The 16,570-nt window shown below is 71.6% G+C and overlaps 1 protein-coding gene across 1 annotated transcript; it reads left to right on the top strand.

Annotated features, from left to right (window-relative positions):
• Window positions 1-1,556: 1,556 nt before the first annotated feature.
• On the top strand, window positions 1,557-15,953 carry EMIHUDRAFT_467327 (hypothetical protein; the record flags this gene model as incomplete). The annotated part of the gene is made up of 29 exons (XM_005788212.1): window positions 1,557-1,591; window positions 2,583-4,446; window positions 4,504-4,788; window positions 4,864-5,400; window positions 5,438-5,597; window positions 5,658-6,528; window positions 6,596-6,796; window positions 6,870-7,071; window positions 7,147-7,239; window positions 7,317-7,595; window positions 7,675-7,695; window positions 7,794-7,949; window positions 8,030-8,113; window positions 8,210-8,906; window positions 9,426-10,770; window positions 10,895-10,973; window positions 11,311-11,655; window positions 11,741-11,788; window positions 11,875-12,441; window positions 12,865-13,167; window positions 13,225-13,265; window positions 13,335-13,458; window positions 13,541-13,634; window positions 13,669-13,940; window positions 14,010-14,068; window positions 14,156-14,453; window positions 14,488-14,754; window positions 15,019-15,147; window positions 15,355-15,953. The coding sequence occupies 29 exons, from the start codon at window positions 1,557-1,559 to the stop codon at window positions 15,619-15,621; spliced, it is 9,723 nt and encodes a 3,240-aa protein (XP_005788269.1). The 3' UTR covers window positions 15,622-15,953.
• Window positions 15,954-16,570: the final 617 nt, after the last annotated feature.

The raw sequence follows: 16,570 nt of genomic DNA on the forward strand, positions 1-16,570 counted from the left end.
AGCTTGTTATTGGACTTTTGCGTTATTAGCTTAATAATTAGCTTATTTACACAATCAGTTTCGTGAAAAAAGCTAATTATTAGCTTAATAGCCTGCTATTAGGTATGTGTTGATAATTAGGTACGTTATTAGGCTAATAGTTTGATAGTGCATGTCGTTGCTCAGGTCCGCTCTCGTTTCTTGTACCATCACTTGTCGGTATCGGTCGGGAGTCGCTCACCAACACGCACTGTGCGATTTCGGGCTTGTGCTTTCGTGTGAACGCCGGCCACGGAAAAATTCTTTTCGTGCAGATCCTGCGTCTCTCACTGCCCGAACAACAGAGGCGCACCCGCAGCAGGTAGGTAGGTAGGTAGAAAGGTGAAGAACAGCCAGGCTCGGACTGGACACCCCAACGCGGTATGGGTGGACGCTAGACAGATGATGACGACACGCACGAGCGACACACAGACACAAACAAGCTCACAAGAGTCAAGACACACAGCCAGCGGGCTGCCACACACCCTGAGTTGGCGTACACATAACTCAAGGCCACATCCTCCCTGTCGCCCCCCCCACTCCAAGGTGCCAAGAGGACACAGACGACAGGAAGTAACGTGCTAGGCTAGAGCAGACCGCTCCGCCTCTAGCAATCTCGCCGGCCGGCGAGGCCCGGACGAGACCGTGTGTGGGTCTAGTGAGGTGTCTATGGACGCCCTCTCACAGGCTGCGGCCTACTACTAGCCCTAACTCGCACTCATGGGAGATGTCAGTTCATTGTATGAGTGTATGCAAGCAGAGGCGCGTGTGCTGATTCTAGATCGCACGCCGTGGCATATGACATGGGAGGCGTGCGACCGCAGCGCACCCGTCGTAAGGTCGACGGGCGCGCGTGTCAGCGAGAGAGTTGCGGGCGGAGCCATACCCGACTTTGAGAGGACGAGCCCCGCGCCACGGTTGCCAGCCGTGCCTTCGCGGGAGCCGCCCCTCGAGCCGCGTCTCGTCGCCACTGTCCCCGAGTGCGTCCCGCCTTGGCGGCACACACTCGACGAGGACAGTCCGGCCGACGAGATCGTGTCGCGCGCCGGCGACGGTTGCGGCGTCGTGGTTTCGAGTACGAAGCGAAGATGGCACGACCACCGCCCTGCTTCGCAGACCGGGCAAGGAAGGGCCTGCTCCCGTTCCGCGAGGAACAGGAGGTCTCCCCCCCTCCCCCGGCCTGAGCAGCGGCGCGTGGAAGGCAGCCCCTTGAGTCGAGGGCGGCGCGACCATTGCTGCTCTCCAATGACCAGAGGCCCGGTAACTGCAGACGGTCGCGCCACCCCGCTCCGCGTCGCCCGCCGCCGCGCCGCGCCGCCGCCCAATGATTATTAATTAATAATTAATTAATAACTAACTAATTACCCCACCCGCCGCCGCGCCTCCCCGCCCTGCGTCGGCCGCTGCCTCGCCGCGCCGCCGCCTCGCGCCGCCCGCCGCCGCGCCGCGCCGCCGCCCAATTATTAATAATTAATAATTAATACTCGATCATTAATAATGTGTGTGTTTGTGTGTGTGTCTGTGTGTTTGTTTGAGCGATGCCAGGGAAGGACAGGGCAGCGGCGAGCGGCAGGTGGCGTCGGCGACGTACTCAGTACACGATGGCGAAGCCCACAGCGCAGGGGCCCGGCAGCAGCGCCGACAGCGGCCCCGCGCCGCGTCGGCTTCGGTCTGAGCGAGGCAGCCTGTACTCCTCAACCTCCTTGGCACTCCCCCGACGAGCGGCGTGCTATGCGGGCCCGCCGCGGGCGACGCGGGCCGCGAGCCGACGTGCGTGCCGCAGTCATAGGCAGCGCTGGCGAAGCGAGGAGGTCGGCGCAGGCCCCCGGATGCGGTCGCAGCGAGAGAAGCGAGAGAGCAGATGCTGTTGGAAGGGTGGGGAGCAGCCTGCCGTCGAGCGGCGCGCTGCGCAAGCCCGCTGTCGGCGGCCCGATCGGAGAGCGGGTAGTCGTGGTACTATTGAGCGCGCCATCGCGCCCGAGACGGCCCGCCCCAGCCCTGTAGACCCTTCCAGAGACTTGGCGATGCTGTACAGCATGCCAAGAGCATACCGGACAGGCTCCCGTCGAGCGACGAGCCATGCTGGCTCGCCTCCGGCGGCGAGCTCGAAGACCCGCACCGAGCTTCGCTGTGAGCCTGGCAGGCCCGCCCGCACGCCCGCGGCCGCAAGCAAGGAAGGCGAGCTTCCTGGCGTCCTTGCCAAGCGCCAACATGCCAAAAGACACCTCGCAGCGCCCGAGACGTGACCAAAGCCGCACGTCTCGGCGCCGTGAGAGCAGCCGGTCGACGTCGGCACCAAGCGAGGGGCCGCCGGGCGCCGCCGAACCGACAGGGGCGCCGTGGCAGTAGAGAGCACTCACCGAATACCGTTTTTATGGCGGGGTGACGAGCGGGTGCCAAAGAAAAAAAATCGCACAGTCGAAAACGGTCGTTGAAAAAGGCGGGGCGCCCCTGCTGGACGCTGCTATGGACGCCGCCCTCGAAGGCCACGAGCGGGTGGCACCAGCAGCCCTCGCCGATGTCGTCGCCGCGCTGAAAAACACCCTCCGCTCGTCGGATGTCAGCGCCTCCGCACGCGACGCGGCGCTCGTCGAGTTTGCGCAGCGCCTTGTGGACAAGTACCTCCTTGGCGCGGCGACGACATCTTCCGACGATGTCTTTCGCGCCATCAAGATCCTCTCGAGCTTCGCCACGCAGTACCCGCAGGCGTTCGGGTACGGCGAGCCGGCGCGCGCCGGCCACGCTGTCCTTGGACTGCTCGAGCAGCTCCCTCGCGTCGCCACGCCCAAGCAGGGAGAGCTGGTCCAGCACGCTCTCCGCACGCTGCTGCTGCTGCTCCGTGCGGCGGACGCGCGCGCGTTCGCGACGCTCGGAGGCGAGGTGGTGCAGCTTCTGGCGGCGCCGGCCGGCGCCGACGAACCCGCCCCGGCCCTCCGTTTCCCCGGCTTCTCGGACGCGTGCGGGCTCTCGGCGCCTGCGGGTGGGCGCGAGGCAGCCAGCGGCGGCGGCGCGGTGCGGCGAGGGCTGCTGCAGCTGGCGGCGGCGATGCACGCGGACGCGCCGCAGTTCCTCGGCGACGGGGGTCCCGCCCTCTGGGCCGCCCTCCACGCCGAGCTCGAGGCCGCCTCCTCCGCGCCAGACGCGGCGGCGGCGCGGGCGGTAGGCGTTGAGGAGGCGGTTGCGGCTCTGCGCACGCTGCTGCGTCAGCACCCTGCTCCGCCGCCGGTGCGGTACAGGCTGCTGCACACGCTCCTCCCGCTACTCTGCCTGGGGCTCACGCCCGCGTCACAGGACGGCGCGGCGTCGGCGGACGCGGCGAGAGGCGAGGCTGGCGGCGGCGGCGGCGGTGATGGCGGCGGCGGCGATGCATTGTGGAGGGGTGCGATGGGCGAGGCGATCGGGGAGTGCCTGTCGCTCATCGGCGTGGACGGGCTGCCGCCTCTCCCCTCGCTGGGCGAGCTGCTTACGGTGACACCGTTCGCACTCTCGGCGCTCGACGCGCCGACTTCGGCCCCGCCCTCGGCGCCACCCCGCTCGCCGCCCCGCCCGGCGCCCTGCGCGCTGGCCTCGGCGCTGTGCCGGCTCTGGCGTGCGCTGCCGCGGGCTGTGCTGACGAGGCACGTCCTCTCGCTCGAGCCCTTCCTCGGCGCGGCCTCGGCGCAGCGCCTCGTCCTGCCTTGCCTCGAAGCCGCCCTACTCCCGCCCCCCGCCTACGACCCTGCTGCCGCCGCCGCCCTCCCTGCTTTCACCACAGCCGCGCCCCTCCCCGCGGCCGTCGTCCCCGCCGCCGCCCCCGACGTCCTCATGCTGCCCGTCGCCGCCGAGGCCTCCGGCGCCGCGGCCACGGAGGGCGGCGAGCCCACGCAGAGAGATGGCGGGCTGGCGAGAGGTGGCTTGGCGAGGGAGTCAAGAGAGGGCCGGAGGGGCAGGGCGGCAGGGAGGGCGGGCGGGCTGAGGCGGAGCCGCGAGGCGGAGAGCGGGGAGGCGCGGCCCTCGCCGAGCCCGCGCCCCGGCTCCGCTGCGGCGCTCGCCTCGCCGCGAGGACACGGCGGCGCGAAGCGGCAGCGGAGGGCAGAGCACCCCTGGCCAGAGGAGGACGCCTCCGCCCTCCCAAGCGGGGGGCAGCCGACCTCGCACGACGGCGCCTCGGTCGTCCGCCGTCGGCTGGTCGAGATCTCGGACGCAGTCTGGCTGCCCGACGCCGCGCGAGCCATCCCCGCCCCCGCCCGGCCTGGCGCCGACGCCGACGCCGACGCCGACGCTGCCGATGCCGTCGGCGGCGGCTCGGCCGGAAGGGAGGGCGGCGCGGTGGCTGCTTTCCGGCGGCTGAGCGGCGTCGCGCTCGTGCTGCTGCGCGCCTCCAGCTCGGCCGAGGCGGAGGCCGCCCGCAGCGCCGTTCTCCGCCGCGTCGGGGAGGCGTCCGGGCTGGTCGGTGGCGGGCGAGGCAAGCGCAAGTGTGCAGAGAGCGCGGCACGACTGCTCTAGGCGCTCGACTGGGTGGTGGGGCTGGTGCGCTCGCGCGGCGCGGCGCTGCAGGCGGCGCAGGCGGCGGTGCGGCGGGAGCGGGAGGGAATTGGGCGCGAGGGGGCTGTGCAGGAGTGGGAGGACCGCGTGCGGGGTTGCGCGGCACCCGGCCAAGAGGGGGCGGAGGCTGCGGCGGCGGCGGCGGCGGCGGCGGCTCGCGGCTGGGAGGAGCCGACGGCGCTCCTTCGCGTCGCCATCGACCTGGTCCGCGAGATTTGCGCGCCGGTGCCGCCGCCGCGCTCGCGGGTGCGTGCCGCGCCGGCCGCCACGCACGCGCAGGCATCGATGAGCTGAGCGTGAGGATTCCTTTGGTTGCGCTAGGCTGCGGCTGAGCTGCTCGCGGTGCAGGCGGTGCGGTTGGCGACGCTGCCGTGGGAGGTGGCGCGAGAGGAGGCGTCGCGAGGCGGGGCTTCGCCCGCCGTGCGCGGCGTCGGCGGCGGCGGAGGAGGAGGAGGCGGCGGCGGCGACGGCGCCACGTGCGAGCGGGAGCGGCGTGCTAGGCGGTGGAGCGCAAAGTTCGAGCCGCGGCTGCGCTGCGAGGCGCTGGCAGTGCTGATGCGCTTCGGAGGCGCGCTGCCCCCAACCGGCGGCGGCGCCTGCCCCGCCGCCCTTGGCGAGGCCTTCGATCTGCGGCCGGCATGCGTGCGAGCGGTCATCGGCGGCGCTGCGGCGCAGTTCCAGGGCGCCGCGGCGAGGGGTGGCGAGGAGGAGGAAGGTTGGTCCGAGGCGGCGGGCGAGGCGGACGTGGTTTGCGCGGCGCTGCGGGCGCTACCGCTCCTCGAGCAGACGGCCGCAGCCGACGGAGGCGGCGGCGAGGAGGCGGCACGCGGTCGGCGCGAGGGCTGGACGAGAGGCGGGGTCCGTCTCTTGAGCCCGTGACTGAGCCTTCCCATAGGCGGCTCGCGGCTGCTGCGAGGCGGCCCTCGGCCTTCTCTCGGCCCTCTGCGCGCCGGCCGCCGCCGGGCGTGCCGACGGCGCCGGAGAGAGAGGCCTCGAGGCGGAGAGGTCCCGCGTGGCGGCGGCCCTCTGCAAGAGCCTAGGCTTGCGCTCGCGCTGTGCCTCGCCGGTCGACGCCACGGGGACCGCGGTGAGGCGCGCCCGTACGATTGCTGTAGGTCTGCTCGCCTGCGTCCGGGCGGGGTGCTTCGCCGCTGGGCCGCGAGGCGGCCTCAGCTGCGAGGTGTGCGACGGAGGCGGCGAGGGCGGCGGGTCGGTGGACGAGCTTCCTTCGGAGCTCGCCCTCGTCCCGTTGGGTCGGGACCCTCCCGCGGGCTGGGGCGGGCCACCGCGCCGCCGGCACGGGCCGCGGTGGAGGGAGGGAGAGGAGGGGCTCTACTCGGCGCTGCCGCTGCTCTGGGCGCTCCTCTCCAGCTTGCCGGCCGGGCACGGCGGCACGCGCGCGGCGGTCGTGCGCTGCCTCGGCCGGCTCGGGCAGCACGCGCACGCGACCACCCTGGCAGCGCAGCGCGGCGTGATGCAGTCGATCATCGCGCTGCTCGCCGATCCGTCCGCCGAAGTGGCCACCGCCTGCTCGGTCGTGCTGCCTCGGCTGCTCGGCTCGGCCTCCTTCGTGCGCGTGGTCGGCCTGAATGAGGCGCCGTGCGAGGAGGCGGAGGCGGAGGCGGCGGTCGTCGACGGGCAATTGCTGCACGACACGGTCATCGCGCCGATGGTGTCGATGCTCTTGGAGCCAGCCAGCGCTTCCGACGCCGCCGACCGACCGCCGCACTTCCGACTCGCTCTGATGGCGGCACTCGGCGCGATCGGTCGCGAGTCGCTGTACGCGCACGCTTGCTGCCGCGGCGCGGTCGTGCTGGCCCTCTCGGCGCACCTCGGCCGCGACGAGCTCTCTCAGGAGTACGGCTGCGCGATGCGCGAGCTGCGCTCCCTCGCCGCCCAGTGCGGCCGCGAGGGCTACATTGCGGAGGGGACGACCGAGGCGCTCTGCCGCGCGCTCTCGCCTCAGCTGGCGGCGGAGTGGGCTTGGTGGCTGACGGGGCGGCCAGAGGAGGGAGCGCGGGCGGCGGCTCTCCACGGCCGCGGGTGTGAGCAGGTGGCTTGTGGAGCGGCCGGAGCTGCTCGAGCCGACGGCGCACAAGCTGCTCGACACGTCGGTCAACGAGATGCTCGAGCTGGCGCTGCCGCACGCGCTGCCAAGTATCACCCTGCTCGGCGGCCTGGCGCAGAGAGGGGTGCACCGGAGGGGCGAGCGGGGCAGACAGGCGGGGGAGGCGTTGCGGCAGCTCGCGCAGCGGCTAGACCGCCCGGGCGCTGTGACGGGATTGCGGCGGGCGCGACTGGCCGCAGCGTGGAGCGACTGCAATTAGGCTCGACCACTCGGAGGCGTGGCTGCTGATCCAGCACATGCACCTCATCCTCGCGGAGCTCTTCGTGCAGCAGGCCTCCGACGACACGGGCGACCTCAACGACGCGATCCCCGGCGGCCTCGACTTCATGGTGTCTCGCGGCGTCGACTCGTCCCAGTCCCTCTCTGACATGATCGGCATGTGCGCCGAGCAGCTGCTGCAGGAGAGAGGCTGCCGCGGGCTCGGCCACATCTCCGCCCCGCCTCGGCCACATCTCGGCCGCACCTCCTCCCCGCAGGAGATGGTGCTGCGTCTCGGCCGCGCCTCGGGCGAGCGCGAGCGAGGCGTGCTGCTGCTCGCGCTCAACTTGCTCATCCCAGTCGGGCTGCAGGCCCCCCCCCTCCCCCCCCCCCCTCCACTTCTCCCCCCCCTTCTCAACCGTGCTCTTGTCGCGCGGCCGGGCTGCAGGCTGGCACGCTCGAGGACGGCCCCGTCTCGTGCTCGGCACTCGGGGTCGGATCGGCGCTCAACTCCGCCGGCCTCGTCGGCACCAACGCGCAGCTGCAGGCGTACATCGACGCCAACTTCCACATGATTGTGCAGTTCCTGCGCGACCGGCTCACCTCGCCCACGCGCAGCCTCGCCGACAAGCGCGAGGCGCTGCACGGGCTGGCGCAGGTGCTGTACATCATGCGCGGCGGCGAGCTGTCGCACTCGTGGTGGGGCGAGACGGTGGCGACGCTCAAGGTCGTGCCGTAGCAGCGTCGCCTGCTTGGTGTGGACGGCGTCTCTTCACAGCGAGAGGTGTGAGTAGGTCGTGCTGCAGCAGCGTCGCCTCCAGTCGCAGGCACACCTCTCGGCCGGCTCTCGGCCAGCATCTCGAGCGGCGGGGAGGGCGACGCTCACAAGCCCCCCCCCCCCCCCTCCCCCTCCGCCTGCGGTTAGGCGCTCGGCGTGCTCGACCAGTTTGTGCGGCTGCTCGACCCGGAGCTGCTCGCGCGCGGGCTGACGCCTCTCTTCCTGATGGCGCTGCCATGCCTCTCCGAGCACGCGGCGCAGGTGGTGCCCATCCTCGAGGCTCTCGTCGTGGAGCCGCACGAGGCGGGCGGCGCCTCCAGAGCTCCGAGCGAAGAGGTGCTCAAGAGGTGCTCAGAACACAGACGGCAGAGGCCTCTCCGCAGGCGGGCAACGTCTCCGAGGCCCTCGCCCGCGCACTGTCCGAGCTCGTCTTTGTACCAGACCACCCCGCGTTGCGCCGCGTCAAGGCGGCCCTCTCGAGCCAGCTCCGTCTCGAGCCAGCTCCGTCCGCACGGCGGGCGCCCTCGTGCCATCTCGGGCCATCTCGGGCGGTCTCGCCGTAGGCCACCCTCTCGAGCAGCTACAGCAGCACGTCGGGCTTGCGGCCGCGACTGAGCGGCTGCTTGCGCGGGTTGCAGCACGAGTCTGGCGACGTGCGGCTCATGGCGCTCGGCCAGCTTCTCGACGAGCTGCGGGGGGCGGCGAGGGCCGAGGCCGGCGCCCTCGTCGCCTCGAGCGACCCCTCCGACTGCCAGCTCGTCTCCGACCTCCTCGACGCCCTCCTCGCCTGCCTGCGCCACTCGGCCGCCAACGGCGGCGCCTCCGCCTCCTCCGACCCCTCCGCCGGCGCGCTGCAGCCGGCGCGCGACGCGCGCCTCTCGCGCGCCGCCGATCTCGCCTCGCAGTGCCTCGGCGAGCTCGGCGCGATCGACCCGTGGAGGCGGGCGCAGGCGCGGGCGGACGGTGCGGACGGCACAGCCGGCCGGTCTGTGGGGGACGCGTCGCTCGGCCGCGCCGCGCACTCGTCGGAGCTGTACAAGGGCGACATCTCTGACACGGAGCTGTGCGCGCGGCTGATGGAGGACCACCTCGTGCGCGCCCTTCGCGACGCCGCCGAGGGGCAGGTGGTGCAGGCCTCCGCCTACGCCCTCGGAGTGCTGCTGCGGCGCGTCTGCGACTGCTCCGCCGAGACGCCGACCCGCTACCAGGTGCGCGTGCGAATCTCCCCCCCCCCCCGCCCCCGCCCCGCGCCCACGGCACGTGCGACGCCCTCCCCCCCTCCCCCCCCTCTGCCTGCCCACGGCTCGTCGCGCACGCCCTGCCGCCCCACGCATAGGAGTGGTACGAGGCGAACTCGCGCGGCGACGGCCAGCCGCCTCGCTCGGCGGCGTGGCGCGCCCTGTCGGAGGAGGAGCGCCGCTCGTACGAGGTCTGGGGCAGCATCGGCGACGCCCTCCGCCGCACAGTCAAGCCGTACCTCCTCGTCTCTGCCGAGGCGAGATGCGGCCGAGAGAGCAGCCAGTGCAGCGAGAGTGCAGCCAGATTGCAGCCACAGTGCAGCCGAGCGACTAGCCGCGAGTGGAGACCGAAAGCCGCCGAGAGTGCCTCCAGAGCGCAGCCGAGCCCCCGCCGTCTCTCCAGCCCTCTGGCGCGCGGCAAACCCTCACCTCACCCTCACCCTCACCCTCACCCTCACCCTCACCCTCTCCCTCTCCCTCTCCCTCTCCCTCACCCTCACCCTCACCCTCACCCTCACCCTCACCCGCGCACCCGTCCCAGCCCTCACCCTCGCCCTCACCCTCACCCTCACCCTCACCCTCACCCTCACCCTCACCCTCACCCTCGCCCTCACCCTCACCCTCGCCCTCGCCCTCGCCCTCACCCTCACCCTCACCCTCACCCTCACCCTCACCCTCACCCTCGCCCTCACCCTCGCCCTCACCCTCGCCCTCACCCTCACCCTCACCCTCACCCTCACCCTCACCCTCACCCTCGCCCTCACCCTCACCCTCACCCTCGCCCTCGCCCTCGCCCTCGCCCTCGCCCTCGCCCTCGCCCTCACCCTCGCCCTCGCCCTCACCCTCACCCTCACCCTCACCCTCACCCTCACCCTCACCCTCACCCTCACCCTCACCCTCACCCTCACCCTCACCCTCACCCTCACCCTCACCCTCACCCTCACCCTCACCCTCGCCCTCACCCTCACCCTCGCCCTCGCCCTCGCCCTCACCCTCACCCTCACCCTCACCCTCACCCTCACCCTCACCCTCACCCTCACCCTCACCCTCACCCTCACCCTCACCCTCGCCCTCACCCTCGCCCTCACCCTCGCCCTCACCCTCACCCTCACCCTCACCCTCACCCTCACCCTCACCCTCACCCTCACCCTCGCCCTCGCCCTCACCCTCACCCTCGCCCTCGCCCTCGCCCTCGCCCTCACCCTCACCCTCACCCTCACCCTCACCCTCACCCTCGCCCTCTCCCTCACCCAGGCGCGCGGGTCGCTCGCAAACCGCCCGCCCGAGCCGTCGCCCCTCTTCCGGGGCGGCGTGCGCTACTCGGAGTGGCTCGTGCGCTGGTGCAAGCAGCTGCTCGCGCACGCGGCGCGCCACCGCAGGGACTACGGCGAGGGCGAGGCCGAGCGGGCGCCGCGCCGCCTCACCGAAGAGCAGCGTGGCCTCCGGCGCCGCGCCGACCTGCTGCTCGCCTGCGAGCCGTGCGTCCGCTTCGACCCGCAGCTCGCGCTGCAGCTGCTGCCGTACCTCGTCCTCTTCCTGCTCGCCGCTGAGGAGGACGCCGCCGCCGCCGCCGGGTCCGCCGCCGCCGCCGCCAGCAGCTGGACTGGGGGCATCGGCTCGGAGCTGCTCGTGGAGGTTGGTGCGGTGGTGTCCCACCGGTCCGGCGGGGCGGGAGGAGGAGTCTCCGCGCCGCGGCTGATGCACTCGGAGCACCCGCTCTGCTGCCAGGCCGTCTTCTCCCTCCTCGAGGGTCTGCTCGACTGGTCGAACCAGTGCCGCGCCCAGCTCTCCGCGGCACAGGGCAGCGCCTCCCTCCGCGCCAAGCAGCGGATCGACAGCTTCCTGCGCCGGCTGCCCGCGATGCAGCTCGCGCGCTGCGCCCTCGAGTGCGGCTCCGCCCACCGCACCCTACTGCTGCTCGAGCGGCGCGCGCAGACGAGCCCCGGCTGCAATCTCGGCCAGAGATCTTGGGCAGACCTCGGCCAGAGACCTCGACGACACCGCTGCTAGGCACGCGGACGAGCTCCAGCCGCCCTCGCCGGCGCACTTCCTCCACCCGAACCGCGAGGTCCGCAAGCTGCCCGCAGAGGTGACGGCGCTGGTGGCGCGCGCCTACTCGCAGACGGACGAGCCGGACGGGCGACCCTTATAGCCGAGATGTAGCCGAGATGTAGCCGAGATGTAGCCGAGATGTAGCCGAGATGTAGCCGAGATGTAGCCGAAGTACGAGCCTGGCGCCTCGGTCTCTCCCTCCTCAGAGCGCAGAGCCGTCTCTGAACTGGCTCTGATCCCGCAGGCTCCTCGGCCTCTCCCGCCTGCGCGACGCCACGTCAATCGACGAGGAGGCGCCGCGGCGCGAGAGAGGGGCTGCCGAGAGCTCGGTGAGCTGAGCGCCCGCGCTCGATTCACCGGGCCCCTCTTTGCAGGTGCTCGAGCACGAGATCAACGGCCGCTTCGGGGCGGCGCTGAGCGGCTACCAGATCATGCTGCAGCCGGGGGCGCTGCAGCAGCCCGCCGCGGCGGAGGGCGCTCTTGGCGTGCCCGGCGCCGCCCCCGCCGCCTCGACCCCGGCGACTTCGCGGCTGGAGGCGCAGCTCGGGCTCTGCCGCTGCCTGCGGCTGCTCGGCCTGTCGTCGCAGATGAAGGACTGCGCCGAGGGCGCGCTCAAGCGGTGGGGGCGCGAGGCGGAGCGGCTGAGGCTCGGCGCATGCGCGCTCGGCGCCGCGTGGCGGCTGCGTGAGTGGGGCGAGGTCTCGCGTCTCTCTGCCGAGGCGCGGAGACGTCTCGCGCGCGCGCGCGCCGGGGGGGGGGGGGGGGGCATTCTCGTGCCTTGACTCCTGAGTCGCGGTGCACCAGGCGCGGTACGTCTCTCGAGAGGGCTGGCAGTCGACGGGCTGCGCGGAGGCGCTCGATGGCTCCGGGCCGTCGACGACCGCGAGGGGGACACCCTTCAACCCCTCCCCCCCTCTCCCCTCCCCTTCTGCCCACAGGCGCTGTACGAGTTCGAGCTCGCCCGTGCCCTGCTCGCCCTCCGCAACGGCGAGACGGCAGCCGTGGCGCCGCACTGCGACTCCGCGCGCGCCGCCCTCGTCCCGCTGCTCGCGGCGGCGTCGATGGAGTCGTACGCGCACACGTACTCCTTCCTGGTCAGGCTGCAGGTGCTGCAGGAGCTGCAGGCGGCGGTGCCGCTGCTGAGCCGGCTCGAGCCCCCGGACGGGAGCCCGCTGCGCATCGACGCGGCCGCCGAGGCGGCACTCGAGGAGACGCTCGGCCAGTGGGACGCGCGCGCCGCCTCGATGTCGAGCTCGATCCAGGCCCTCGAGCCCGTGATCGCGCTGCGCGTCTGCCTCGGCCACGAGCTCCTCGCGCGGCTCGACGGCTTCGGCGAGGCGCCACCAAGCCAGGCGGCCGCCGCGGGCAGGCTGCGCGGCGAGCTCCACCGCAAGCTGGGCGGCTGCTGGCTGCGGCTCGCAAAGTCGGCGCGGGCGGCGGGCAACACCGAGTCGGCAGGCAACGCGCTCGCGCAGGCGCGCCTCCACGACTCGACTCTCGCCACCGTCCAGTGCGCAGAGATGGACTGGGCGGCCGGCCGCGCGCACGACGCGCTCTCGCGGCTGCGGCAGCAGTGCGCCAAGCTCGAGACCGACGCGCAGGGCGCGCTCGCCGAGTCGCTGCTGCTGCTCGCGCGGCTCACGGGCGCGGCCGGCGAGGCGGAGGCGGCGGAGGCGGAGCCTTGCCGGAGCCTCGGAGCCCTTCCGTAGGCGAGGCTGGCGAGCGAGAGGCGGCAGAGGTGCAGCGCATGCACGTGCGGGTGACCGAGCTGCGGCCGACGTGGGAGGACGGCCACTTCTGGCTCGGCTCCTTCCACGATCGGCAGCTGCGCCTCGCGTTGGACGCGGCGAGCCGCGACCAGGCGGCCGCCGCCCCGAGACGCCGGGCCGGCGCTCTTCCCGCTGAGGTTTCTCTTCGCCGCGCTGTAGGTGGAGGTGCCTGCAAAGACGCCGGGTGCGATGAGCTGCCCCTCGAAGCGGATCGTCGGCGGCAAGGAGAAGGCGCGCAAGAAGTTCGACGCGCACGCCGCCCACCTCGGCCCCATCATCCGCTCGTACGGCCAAGCGCTGCGGCGAGGCTCGATGCATGCCCCGTCGGCGCTGCCGCGCGTCGTCACTCTCTGGCTCGACTACGCCGACCAGCTGGCGCGGGTGGAGGCAGGCGAGCTGCCCGCGGCCGAGGCGCAGCACAACGTGCGCGCGCCCGAGGACGCGATGGCAGAGCTCGCCCAGGTCCCCGCCGCTGCCTCCGCGGCGCGTCCACAACGCGTCCATGACACGTCCCCGTAGGCGGAGCTGATCAAGGGCCTGCCGCTGCGCTCGTGGCTGCCGTGCGCCGCACAGCTCGCCCCGCGCGCCCTCATGACCCGTCCCTGACGCTTCCTGGCCGCCGTTCGAAGGTGCGTCGCTCAGCTCGTCTCGCGGACCTGCCACCGGCACCAACGCACGCGCGACATGCTGCTGCTCCTCCTATCGCGCCTCCTCGCCGAGTACCCGCAGCAGCTTGTGTGGGCCGTGATGCCAGTCGCGCTCGCCAAGGCGTCTCAGCGCAGAAGCTCGTCCGCCGCTCAGAGCCTTCCCGAGATCACCCTGAGCCTCCCCTCAGGTCTCCGAGCGGAAGCAGACCGGCGAGAAGATTGTGACGGCGGCGAAGCAGCGCCTGCTCGGCACGCTTGCGCCCAGAGGCGGCCCTGCCTGCCGTGGACGTCGCGTCACGGCAGCTGCTGTGAGCAGGCACGCCGATCTTGGAGGTGCTCCGCTCGTCGCACAAGCTGATCGAGCAGCTGCGCAAGGTGTGCAACGACGAGGCGATCGACAAGGCGATCAAGAAGGTCTCGCTCAAGACGCGCTGGCCGGCGCTGCACCGCATGACGAATTTGTCGCTCGTCGTCCCGCTGTACAGCAACCTAACGCCGGCGGAGGTCGACGGGGGCGGCGCGGCGGGAAGTCCCTTCTCTCCGAACGCGCCGACCATCGCGAGCTGGGGCAACCTCGTCGGGGAAGGGGTCGGGCTGAACCTCGGCTGTGCCTCGGCTGTACCCGGCCGCATCTTGCGCCTAGGCGACAGCGTGGAGGTGATGGGCTCGCTGCAGCGGCCGAAGAAGGTTGCGATCCTCGGCTCGGACGGCGTCAAGTGTGGCCCCCTCTGACTCTCACTCTCACTCTCCGGGGGGCACGGTGCGGAGAGCGTCTCTTTACGCCGCCGCGCTCCTGCGGACAGGTACGACTTCCTCTGCAAGCCAAAGGACGACCTACGCAAGGACGCGCGGATGATGGACTTCATGACGACCGTCAACCGGCTGCTGCAAAAGTCGAGCAATTGCCGCCGCCGCCGGCTCGCCGTGCAGTGCTACGCGGTCACGCCGATCGACACAGAGTGCGGGCTGATCGAGTGGGTGCCTCACATGGTGCAGCTGCGCTCCGTCATCAAGGGGTACTGGGACGTGCTCAAGATGGGCTTCTCGCACTCGGCCATCAAGGCGCGCCGCCGCAGTCCTCTCTCGCGCCAGGAGGAAGCAGTCCTGTCACGCGCCTCGCCACTCGGCCGCGCAGGCGCGCTACAACCCCGTCGCGCAGCAGCAGGGCAGCCGGCGGCGGCAGGGCCTCGCCGAGCTGATCCGGCAGCTGATGGGCGAGCTACCGCCGGTGCTGCAGCACTGGTTTGTCGAGAAGTTTGGCGAGCCGTCCTCGTGGTTCGAGGCGCGGCTCGCCTTCACGCGCTCGATGGCGCTCATGTCGATGATCGGCTTCGCCGTCGGGCTCGGCGACCGGCACCTCGAAAACATCCTCATCCACTCGACCAGCGGCTCGATCATGCACGTCGACTTCGCGTGCCTCTTTGACCAGGGCCTCAACCTGGCGACGCCGGAGCAGGCGCCACCCCTACCGAGCCCCCTCGGCCTTTGTTCCAACCGCCCGGATGAGGGCCTGACCGAAATGGCGCGGGAACAGGCTTTTCGGGGTCCTAGCCTTTTTCCCCCCTTTGGCATCCCCCCCCCCCCCCCACCCCCACCCCCGACCCCACCCCACCCCACACACACACCCACCACCTGAACCCCCCTCGCCCCCCTCTGCCCGTTGCAGGTGCCCTTCCGCCTCACGCAGAACCTCGTGCACGCGATGGGCATGTCGGGCGCCGAGGGCGTCTTCCAGCGCGTCTCGGAGCCCGCGTTCGAGCCGCCGCTGTCCTCGTTGACGACGTGTCCAGGACACGTCCAGGACATGGCCCCGTAGGAGCTCGCGCTCGAGCAGCTGCGCGAGAACCGCGAGGCGCGCGACACCACCCCCCTCCGCCGGCGCATCCTCCTCTCGGCCACCCCACTGTCTCCGCTTGCATCTCACCCCCTTCGTCTCCGCCCCGTTCTCCCCGCCCTTCGCCACACTGCCTCACCGCACTGCGCGCGGGCCGGCGCTGCCCAGGCGCTGCTCAACGTGCTCTCAACGATGCGGCACGACCCGCTCGTCGAGTGGCGGCGCCGCAACGCCAAGGAGGACGCGAGCGGGCGGAGCAACTCGGAGGAGGCCGAGAAGGAGCTCGCCAAGATCGACCTCAAGCTGCGCGGCGTGCTGCAGGCGCACGGCACGATGCCGCTCTCGGTGCAGGGGCAGGTGCAGCACCTGATCAACGACGCGACCAACATCTACAACCTCTCGCAGATGTACGTCTGGTGGATGCCGTGGTGCTGACGCCCTCGCGCGTTCTGTGCTTCTCTTCTTGTGCACACGGGCGGGTGTGACGCCCCCGGGCGCCTGCTCCGGCCCCATGCAGCTGTCCGGCCCTCGCTCTCGGCTCTCAGAGCCCTCGGCTCTGGGGCCCGTCCAGCGTCCTCCGGACCGGAGACTGAGACAGACTGAGTACACGCGGTACTGTCGGCACGGATTTCCTCCAGTGCAGAGCGGTGGGCATATTGTGGTGTCTCGTACGTGGGTCGGCGTGCGGGGGGCGCGTGCGCGCGGTCTGGAAGCGGGGTCGGCATGTTATCATCATGTTTTGTTTGTGTGTATATACGGGCTGTTGTACAGGGAGAGCGGAGCGCCCCGCGCTCAAGCGAAGGAGGGAGCACTGGTACGTCGTAGTCGCCGCCAATTGAGGGGAGCGAGAGGTGTGTACGTGCGACCCCCCTGGCGCCACCCGGGCAGCCGGCACTCACACACGGCGGAAGGGCGAGAGACGGGGGGACAAGTATGTACACATACAGCCGCGCCAATCCCGTGCCCGCCCCGCCGCCGCGGCTCCCACCCGCCGCCGCGTCCCCTCACTGCTCCTTCTTGGCGTCCGCCTCGGCCGCCGCCTCTGGCTTCTCCTCGCTGTATTTAAGCAGCGGGGAGAGCTCGCCTACCACCACACGTCCGCGCGCCTGTGAGACGCCGACCACGCATCGCCGTCCTCGGGCGGGGGGCAGCTCACCGCGCACGGCGGCGGTGAGCAGCGACGAGAGGATGCAGGCCGGCACCTGCAGGGGCGAGGAGGCGAAATGTGGGGTGAGGGGCGGGCGACGCGGTGGAGGTGCCATGGTGCATCAGGTCGCAGCGACAAGGCAAGCGCGCGTCGGGCGCGGCGGCGGCGGGTTGGCGGTGGGTGGGCGGCGGGTGGGCGGTGGTTGGCGGTGGGTTGGCGCGCCAGGTACAGCAGCGC

The sequence above is a fragment of the Emiliania huxleyi genome (genome assembly GCF_000372725.1).
Source record: "Emiliania huxleyi CCMP1516 chromosome Unknown EMIHUscaffold_137, whole genome shotgun sequence".
Classification (NCBI taxonomy): Eukaryota; Haptophyta; order Isochrysidales; family Noelaerhabdaceae; genus Emiliania; species Emiliania huxleyi.